The sequence below is a fragment of the Bombus impatiens genome, unplaced genomic scaffold (assembly GCF_000188095.3).
Source record: "Bombus impatiens unplaced genomic scaffold, BIMP_2.2 scf_0815, whole genome shotgun sequence".
Classification (NCBI taxonomy): domain Eukaryota; kingdom Metazoa; phylum Arthropoda; class Insecta; order Hymenoptera; family Apidae; genus Bombus; species Bombus impatiens.
This window is the reverse complement of record NT_177234.1, coordinates 155,199-165,511: the sequence shown is the minus strand read 5'-3', so window position 1 is coordinate 165,511 and position 10,313 is coordinate 155,199. Positions and strand designations below refer to the sequence as shown.

The following is a 10,313-nucleotide window of genomic DNA, read 5'->3' as shown; positions in this document are numbered from 1 at the left end:
CGGTGGCGGCGGCGGCGGCTCCGTTTTCTTAATTACAACTGCGATATTCTTTAGTTCGCGCGATGACGCCGCCGCGAAAAGATACCGGAATATTTCTCCACTGATTAACCCCGCGGCTCCATCTTATGAAATCGTTCGTTCCACCTTATAAAGTATCGATCGATCGAGTATCTAATTCGATCGGTCAGTCAGGATCGTCACGATAGACGACGGATGGCTGGACATGGACACCTGCCGCCGTGTGTTTTATTCATTTGTATTATAGGTAGAATCGTGGTTTAGTTGTTTGATACTGTTGAAAATGTTAAGTTCTCGAGGGGAGGAAGAATGTCGGCGTGATTGGTGCCTTCATCGGTGACCTGGGCTTCTGTCAGTGTCGAAAAGTGGTCGCTACGTATACATATGCGCGTGAGAGGTGGAGCGAGGATGGCTCGCAAGTCAGCTACGTACGCATGTCTGGAATGTATGGAATCGGAATTGTGAAATAGCTGCACGAGGATGACAAGCTTTCGATCAGTTCTCAACTATGTTTTTATTCGAGAAATGAATCCGCTATATCTTTTATGCGAGATACGAGTTTGCCGAAGGTGACGATAACGTGTGTGGTCGATCGTGGACACGCACGCGTCGCGTGATGCCGATTCCGAGGAAATTCGCGAATTGGCCGACACGATTTCGGCATCGCGTGCGTTTGAAGAGGTGAGTCCGATCGATTAGACCTCGAAATAATTTTCTTTCGTGACAGTTTGCTTGGTCGAAATGTCAAAATTTCTCTGATCGCTTTTCATTGCGATAATTTCCGTTCTATTTCGTCTCAACGCGTCACTCGACGTTTCTTTTAATTTCTTCCATGATTTTGTGAATTCGCGTTATTGAAATTTAGGATCGAACGATGTTAGAGTTCTCGATTTGACGATCGCGAGGTCAACCTTTAAATTTCTGTTTGCAAATGCGGATTATCCTGTCGGCGCTTGAATCTACGACTCCTGTTTACATCGCGATTATCCACCTTCCAACTTGTCCTACATACGAGTAATCAAGTAAATAGATCACGCGATCGCCCAGCCCTCGATCAGTAAACATCTTGTACAATTATTTTGCAATTTACCACAGCGGCTTCGATAATTTTGTATTTTACGAATCTTGACAAATAAATTTTCGGTTATTTTCACTCTGCTACAGGTCTTCATGAATGTTTTCTTGTTTTAAGAAAGCATTAAAGCATAGGGATTGAAATAAGAAATCACACGGCTGAAGAACGATTTTATCATATTTTCCTTGAAGGAAATTTATTAGTAGGAAAATATTATTAAGGAAGAACGGAGCGAGATTAAAGTACGCGTATTTTTCTTGATGCGAAGAAGAGAAAAATGCTGAGAATTTTCTGTCTTAACTCTGCTGTAATTCTTCTTCTAATTTTATGCCTCGGTTCTATTTTTATTTCGATAAGTAAGAAACCTCTTAATATTTTAACAAGAAAGAAGTAATCTCTCATCGACTGACAATTCTTTTATGCTTTGCTAAATCTTCAGATACTTGTTAACATTACAAAAATACATTCTAACTTCAAATTCGGACTGATTTTTTTTCTCTTCCCTTTTTTTAAATAAAAGAACCTTCACAGTTAGTCATTTGCGGCCCAGCTATAGCCTGAGTCAATTAAAACTATGATTCCTTAAAAAGTTTCTTTCTCGAGCGTCAATATGATTTATGCTTATGCAGTATGATTTATGCTCGAAATGAATAATTGCGCAACTATCGGTACCCGACGCGACGAGTGGAAATTTTCGAACAGGAGCGACCGTGCGGAATTGTCAGCTGCGATCACGAGAACGGAAATCGTTTTTCGAAATCGCTGGTCGTTTTCTCTCTTTCTTCTTTCTTCGAACAAATTTCTTCACAGGTCGGCGATCAACGATTAAAGTGAACGCGATGGCGCGACCCGTTATCGGAATAAGCAAATTCCCAATTAAGATAGGAATCGTATATCGAGCGTTGTACGGGACCGTGACGCTTCTGTTCGAAGAACAGGAGCACAGGCAGCTGTTGTTTGAATACAAAACAACGTCGAATCGAGCGAAATATCGGCGACAGTCAGGGGAAAATCGTGTAACGAACGAATCGCCAGCATTGCCAGTAAATTATCACTTCCCTGTGGACTGTATCGCCTTACGTGTGCAGGTAGCCGATAAAAAAAAGAAAGGAAAAGGTTGTCAATGTTTTAGATATTCGTTTTATTATTTTCTGATAACGTAACTTCTTAGTTTGTACATGACGGGGTAAATGGTTTCTTTGGTAAGGAATATATTAGGCAGAAGTTTAAAAATAATCGATGCGAGAGCAGAGATGTTAAGAGGAATTAATTTTTGACAATACAACTTTACACGTAGAATTGGAAGTAGATTTCGTAGGGTCAATGCATTTAATAGGAAAATTAATACCACAATTGAATAGGAAAACTTTCGGTTCTATTTTGCTTGCATCTGGTTTCTTGATACAGATCATATAAATGATTATATTCACAAGTTAAATTTTTGAATAAAGTTTCCTATATATAAGCTAAACGAGTGGAAGTTGAGATTGTTCCAACTAATCTCCTAATCATCTCTAAGTTATGATCTCAACAAATATATTCAATAATCCCGTATGTACTTACAACGCAACTTGCTTGTTAACAAACCTGCACAAACAGTAACGAGCTACGCTCTAACACATAACGCTTAATGAATCTAGCGTTCTTAGATGACAACATTAAATGCCTCTCTAGTTCGCTCATCTTAAAACCTGTGATATTAGTATTATATTATACGAATATTATATTTTCTCCAGAAACCGATCAACGAACAATGAAGTTGCAAATAAATAAAGAAGTTAATGGAATTGTCAACTGATAAACAAATTTATGATTTAACCTTGCAACAATTTTCGAAATTCCTTTAATTCAATCTCGTATCCGATCATTAATTCATCAATCCTGTTAAATCCATTCGCATTAAAGTTTAGAAAAAACCCTGACTATGAAGAAAATTAATATTTCTCGTATGAAATTAAAAGGAGCACAAAGTATGTGAGTCTTCCCGTATTTTTCTCAAAGTTGAGAAATGTTTTAACGAATGGCAGGCGCAACGAGATTGTAAACAATTCGAAAGCTGTATCAGCATTGAAACTAAGACCATGGATGTGGTCACTTTTACAATTTGCTTACTTTCTTGTCGCCATTTTGCACTTTTAGTTTTCAGATTTTTATGCTCAATGACTTTTTATCGCTACGTTACTAAGAATATGAAAGTATAGACTAATTAGTTAGATACAAAAATGATATTAAATTTCTGACCATTGGGGCACACGTATGTGCCCATAAAATACATTCATATCTTACCGTCATGAGTATACGAAAGAAATTTACTCAACGCGGCGAGCAAAAGCTGATCACGACGCAGGTAGGAAATGACGTTTCGCTCGGCGAAAGCAATTTTATCAGTAGTTGGAAAGCGTGACTCGCTAATTGACGCAATTACGCCCGCATAGCAGGACACCTCCTCGGTGCGCGGCGTCCTGCGAAGCTGGGGCGTCGTTTCAGTTTGATATCGGGCCCGAAGCACTCTCGAGGATGTTATTTAGCAAACAAAGTGAGTTTTACGCGCCCCTGTCGGCACGTGCACGGCATATGCGGCGTTTTCTATGCCGAGCGCGTTAAATATTGTCTTTGATGCAACCCGTCGGAAGCCCTTCTCCTTCTCTTTCTTCGATCTTCTTCTTTCAACATCGCTTCTTCCACCTATCCTTCTCCAACACGAGAAATCAACCAATCTAATCTGCTGCTTTCTCCTTCTTTCTTCTTCCAACAACTGCCTCGAGCCCCGACAAAAAACTACTTTGATTTGATTTCTCAGATTAACCTTTCGTGCTTTGGGCGCGTGGCGAACCCTTTCCCTCATCGAGACTCTCCTACCGTTTCTCTTCTTCACGTTCCCTCTTTGTCGTTCTACGAACCGCTATCTACTCACCGGGCCCCAGCACGTGGCCAGGTAAGAAGTCTCTCGCGCGGTCGTGCAGCCAGGGACCACGCGGAACCCGACTTTTGATCCCAGAAGCACGCGAGCTACGCAAAAAGTCTCCGTAACACGAGTCTCGCTAATGGCGATATCTTTTATGGACCGTGAGGAAAAGTTGTCGCGCGCTATCCCGCTCCAGCTGCGAGAAGAGAGTTCGTTTCTCGTGCAAGTTTCAGACGAGAATTTTAAATCTGTTAAGTGGAGAGGATAAGTTAACCTGTCACAAGAATTTTCAATTTTTATTATACACCAGCTACAAGAAGTATTTGCACATAGTCTTTTTTCCAATGAAGAGTTCTTCTCTTAGCTTCCACGTTCCGTTTCCACAGTATCAAATTTTTCTCATCGTACGAAAGTAACCGACAAACGATGTGAAACTTAATTTAACGATATTTAAACTTAATTAATTAGTATATAAATGCTGTAACAAATGCGAATAACAAATAGCGACGGTTGACAGTAAATCAAGATTTTTAGACGCTTCTACGGATAAATGTAATATAGTAGCTTTTTGTTAATTGTTGAGGGATTTTTTCATATATTTTAATTAATGGAATATTTATGGAGGAATCGATCAGAGACGCGGGTGGAATAGATGGCGCCACCTGACGCTGTCCGATGTCGCATTGACGTCCGCTACTAGATAGCAAAGGTTCTCGTTGTCAATGAGTTCTCGTCGTTACACGGAAAGTTTTAATCCTAGGGTAATCGTCGAGAGGGACTATGGTCTGGTTAACTGTTAACTTGGTTCCTCGAGGAAAGATCCTCGAATTGGAATCGAGGACGTGAATGGGATGGTTACGTATCTTTATTGGACAAGGTGCAAGTATGCTTTGTTATCTCTGAATTATTAACTCTTTATGTCTTGAGAATACCGATTTCTTTACCCTTTAGACACGAAGACTGCAGAAATACTTCAACAATATTCTTCCCAAATTTTATCTATAATAATTTATTCGAGGCATATTTAAAGTTCGTTAAGGGAAAACTCTGTTGTACAAGTTTGTCACGATCAAATTATTTCACGTAATTTAACAGAAAGAAACGTGAAAGAATGGGACAAATAACGTCACAGCCACTTAAGCGATCAGAAACTTCCAGTAGGTATCTGATGTCTTCTGAAAACGTTCAACTGATAAGATAACAGCTCAGAACATTAACGTCCCGCGGTTACTCTTACTTCTAAATACTCTTAACAGTAACTGCAAATAGCACGATTGTTTAACCACTGCTCACGGTTTTTGTACATCCTGAAGACAATCCTGTGAAACTACTTCGAGGAGTATGTAATTGAAGAGACGAACGCAACGAAAAGACGTGACAAGTCTATCCATGTTGATTTTCATATTTTGATGGCCAACTTAATGGCTAAAAGGAAGTAATTTAATACATTTGCATAATTGGTACGAAGACTTGTTAAATCCCAAAATACAAGTCTTTTAGAAACATCTGATAAATCCACGAACGTAACAAACCAATAGCACAATGTTATATAACTTTTAATATTTTTCAACATATTCAAGAAAGTGGGAAACAGATATACGTACATATATTTAATTGCAAAATCAAACAAAGAAGGCAGAAATGATAGTACAAAATCGTATGGATAACATATCGATGAAGAAATTGCTTCTCCATTAAACTTGAAGAATGTCACTTACTATGTTTTTCTCCCGTAATTTTTAATCACATCGACTACGAGAAAGAAATGGCCAGTAAAAGAAGTAAGAAATTAATTAACCATCCTTTCCTTAAATCCTTGTCCTCCTGAAGCAGGACAGAACGACGCCGATACCGCTTCTCGCTATCTTTCCCGAAACGTGGCTGTATATCGTCCGTCCAATCTGCCGTTCGGCAATTTCGGCTGAAATACGATGTCGTCGGGTTCGTTCGCGAAGCTCGACGACCTGGGTTATTGGCCTCCCCGCCTCTGGATCCCTCAAAACGGGGTTAAGACCGCGAAGCCGTGTACAGATCGCCTCGCGTCCTCGTCGCTCTGATCGAGTCTGAATTATCGATCGATTTTTCAGAGTGGAGTTTCGAGAAAGAAGTGTTTGAGGAAATATTGATAGATGACTGGGTCGGTCGTGTAGATTGGAAAGTTTATTGGATGTATGATTTTTATTTGATGAGTTTCGAGCAACGTGTGTCTTCGTTTTATTTTGACACGAAGTAGAATGGCAATTTGGAGAGTCGGTGGCGTTGTGTACATGGATGTTTGTCAAATAGTTTTCGTGCAATAATGAAGAACACAGATGTTGTTTAAAAGAGGTGAAAAGTACAGTTAGTAAGTAGCAAAGAACGGTTATAGAGTTAGTAATAACAAAAGTAAACTTAAATAGCCAGAGTTCCCTTGCACGATAATTTACTAGCTAATGATATAACTAACAACTTATTAATTTACAAATTTCTTAATTTATACGTTATGTAAGTTATTCTTTTGTAATATCATAAATTTTTGTCAAGTAGGATAACGAAATAACATTTTACTTACGAAAATGACTTGTAAAATTTGACATTTCTTTATTAGGGAATTTCTCATTATTTAAGTGTATTTATTTGCACAAGTAACTTCCTAAATCAATCTCATTTCCCTTCCAAAGAAAACGTACATCTCACAACAATAAATCACAATACATTACACTGTACCTAAACATCCTATACACGGGAATCCGAGGTATCCAGCTCGACTTTCAACCAATAATGGACTTACAAGCACTTAGAAATAGGCTTTTTCAAAACCTGCTTATTTCTCGAAGAAATCACCCTGTTATTTGTCCCCTCAGTACACATCGGTAAAAAAGAGAAGGGAGAATCCAGGGAAGAATAAGACAGTCTGACCCATGGAACACGGAGATGTCCGAGTGGAGCATAATGGCGAGGTGCCCAAAGAAAATTTATGTTGTTTGCGGTGTCGGTTTCCTGCTCCATTGTCCGGCATTGTCCGAGTCCCTCCTTCCAAGGTGCGAACACCTTTCAGGGCGATAATCCACTCGTATTATTACATGCTTTGTCGGCTAGTTCACTTGTCCAAAAGGGGGAAAGATCGCCTACCTGACCAAGGGTCACTTCGAAGCGCCTTTCCTAGTAAGGTGCGTTTCACCCCTCGTGGACCATCCTGGACCGTGTCATCTTAATTGTCAGGGAGCAACGAAGGTCAATCTGTCTTCATACGATCAAAACGCAACCTTCCAATTCATGGGTACAACGTCGACAGATATTAAAGATCAAGTAGTTTTGTTTTTTCCTATACTTGACCTTGTGGAAGAGAAGATTGAGCGGCGATGGGCTTGATTGACTAATCACGCGTGTCCTCGAGATAATTACTTTCATGTTTAGAAAGTGTTTCTCGGGATCAGCTTTCCTCCAGGAATTTTCTCGCCAATGAATCAACTATCCATCAGCTTGTAACCGACAATCACGATGATGTCTATCCATTATGCGAATCGAATGCTTTGAAGTGAGAGAAATAAGGAGCCAGGTTTTTGATCAGGATTTGGATCACCTAATCAGGCGGCGTTAAAGTCCAGTCATTTCCGCGGCGATTTTCTGTTTTCCCCAGTGTCGGTCACCCGTTATAGTCCAATATCCCAGAAGAACGCACGCGTATGTAAACCACGTGGCGCGTACACACGCTGACTGGGCCTTTCTATAAATAGGAACGCCAAGTTCAGGGGAACAGAGTGGAGTCTCGTTTTTAGATTTTCCGCCGGTTATGACTCGAATCGTCAGAAGGTTGGAACGTCGCGAGTCAGTTACTCGTTTCGAGACTTGGACATAACTTGACTGCCGCTTTACTGAAAGCCTGACAGCGTGTGATTAAATAGACAACAATGAGAGCTGTGTTAGGTCTGGTGCAGACGAGGGATCGATCTCACGTGACAATTTACAAAGTAGGTTTATGTAATATTTCTAACAGCTGGATCGTACGATCAGTTGCATTGCGTCATTAGAGATATAAAGTCATTGAATCATACAGTATCATTTAGTGGGTATATATGAAATCGTTACGATGTATACACAGTGCAATGCATATTTTGATTCGACAGGTAGACGATAAAATGAATTCTTTTAAAAGTTTTAATCAATTATTGATAATTATTTTTAAATTCTATATATTATTGATAGGAATAATTAATAGTCTTCATAAAGCATAAGATAAAGTTCATTTGTAAATTACTGTTTTGTTGGTGAGTGGAACAGTTCGAACTAGGATATTTAATGTTCGAATATTTGATTCTATTTTATATTTTGTACTTTACGTATAGAAACATTTGTTGAAACGCTTATGAGAATGCGAATATCTGCGCGGTGTAGGGCAGTTATTTCAAGTAGATTGAAAATAAATCTATTAATGCTTTGTTTCCAAAATAAGTTTATTGTTATAAATAGGCTTGTCGAGGTAATAAGCTTTCCTATTTCGGGGAGACTACATTACTCTAGGATATCAATATATATCGAATGTTCAACGTGGATGTTGAAGATCACGATAGACACACGTTTCAACCCTTATCAAGTGACTAATAAATATTTTACTCGGGAAACTAACGGTTTCCGATTTAAACGTTTATTCTTAGCTATTGATATGTAATGGCTGTAAACATCCTGGCTATTATATACTTATTATGCGACTCTATAATCATTATTTGATATCTTTATAATACACAACCTTTCCTCAAAATATATTTAATTATAATTCCGTTTCTTTTATTTAAAAATAATTTGGAAACTAATTTAGTTTCTAAAAATAGTAATTATATTCTTCACTGACAATTTATCGTGAATTTCCTCAGGAAATTTTTCTGCTCACTCAAAGTGTCGCAGGATTTAATTAACATGTCGCATACTTCATAAGATAGTGATATGTAGAGAACTATAATAGTGTGCTAAAATAAAAGAGTCATCGAATAAAGATATTCTTTTCTATATTCTTGAACAAAGTAAATATCAGAGAAAATAAAATTATTCAAAATTTAACAATACTCTAATCTGGTTATTATAGCTTTGTTATACAAATCTTTTCTTCTTCATTATGTCTTTCTCCAAAAATGGACCGTGTTGAAACACGTAAACTCGTCTATTCAACCCATTGACTATACAAAAAAAAACGTCTAAACTGAATTCTGATGAAACACTTAACGATCGCCCATCCGCTTACGCAAATCTTACCTCCCGATTTCACGTCCTTCGTCGCGCGTCCACCGGAAGAGGAAACGGCGATTCGAGACGCGGTTTTCGGCTGGATAGCAGGATATTTGCTTCAACGAAACACGACTGACCGTAAAGGAATTTTCTATAAGAACTGGACGTTCTTATATTCGTAGAATGAGTAATACGCCTTTTGTTTCTTGGAATTCATTGTATTATTGAGAAAGTTGATGCAGATTGTGTTTGAATATCTTGAAAGCATATATTTTGTATATAATACAGTTTGGAAAGTTACATTTTGGATGTAATAGAATTTAAAAAATTATATTTTGGACACAATATAAGTACATAAACATTTCAGTAAATCAAATTTTTACGTACCTTTTGGAAAGAGTTGCATCATAATTAGTTAGTTTTTCTGAAATTTATAGTATTTTAAGGATAAAGTGAATTTTTAATATTCAATATTTTTGGTATTTGTAGAAAGTGAAAGAAAAAAATACTACGGGAATAGTAAACGGAGTAGATACGTGGTATTTACGAAGAAAGTATTTTATCTGATTGAACTGTTTACAAATAGTTCACAGACCACAGACGAAAACTTCAATTTTAAAGGTCAAGAACGCCCTGGAAGGCGCTGAAAGATCTCTGCGATCAATTTTATTACGAAGCACGGAGCATTAATCCTATTACGTTCTTTGAATTATCTTCGTCCAGATCATATCCTCGTCATTATGATCATGACCGTGTTTCTCTACGTTAAAAACATTCTTAAGCTGAAGAAAAATGATAAAAATATCGTTGTATTGTTGTAGGTAATTTCTCGTTTCAACTTTACAACAAATCTTTTTTTACAAAACATTAAGAATCTTTTTGTAACAATTGACTCCAAGTTAAAGAATTTCGAAAGAAGAATAAAACTCAGACATAAAAACTCAATGTTCCGTAGCAGAGTTAGAAAACGACAAAACGAAACGTTCCTTTAGAATGGAACAACACGAGCTAAAGAACCAGACATTGGAAGTCATGTCCGGCCATTGCATCGGCCGATCCGGAAGTCGAATAAGAAGACGAGGAACGGTCGGTCGGTATCCGCCAGTGGCGTGGCCG

The 10,313-nt window shown here is 38.2% G+C and overlaps 1 protein-coding gene across 3 annotated transcripts in view; it reads left to right on the top strand.

Annotated features, from left to right (window-relative positions):
- LOC100743078 (B-cell lymphoma/leukemia 11A) overlaps positions 1–10,313 on the top strand; it is a 46,953-nt gene that overhangs the window by 4,381 nt on the left and 32,259 nt on the right. Inside the window, exon 1 of one of the 3 annotated variants that reach the window (XM_012390573.3) lies at positions 42–699. The exons of the other annotated variants lie outside the window; for them this stretch is intronic. Coding sequence (XP_012245996.1) covers positions 635–699 — 65 coding nt within the window. The 5' untranslated portion in view covers positions 42–634. Of the gene's footprint in view, positions 1–41; positions 700–10,313 lie in introns of those variants that run through there. 3 annotated transcript variants of the gene reach the window in all.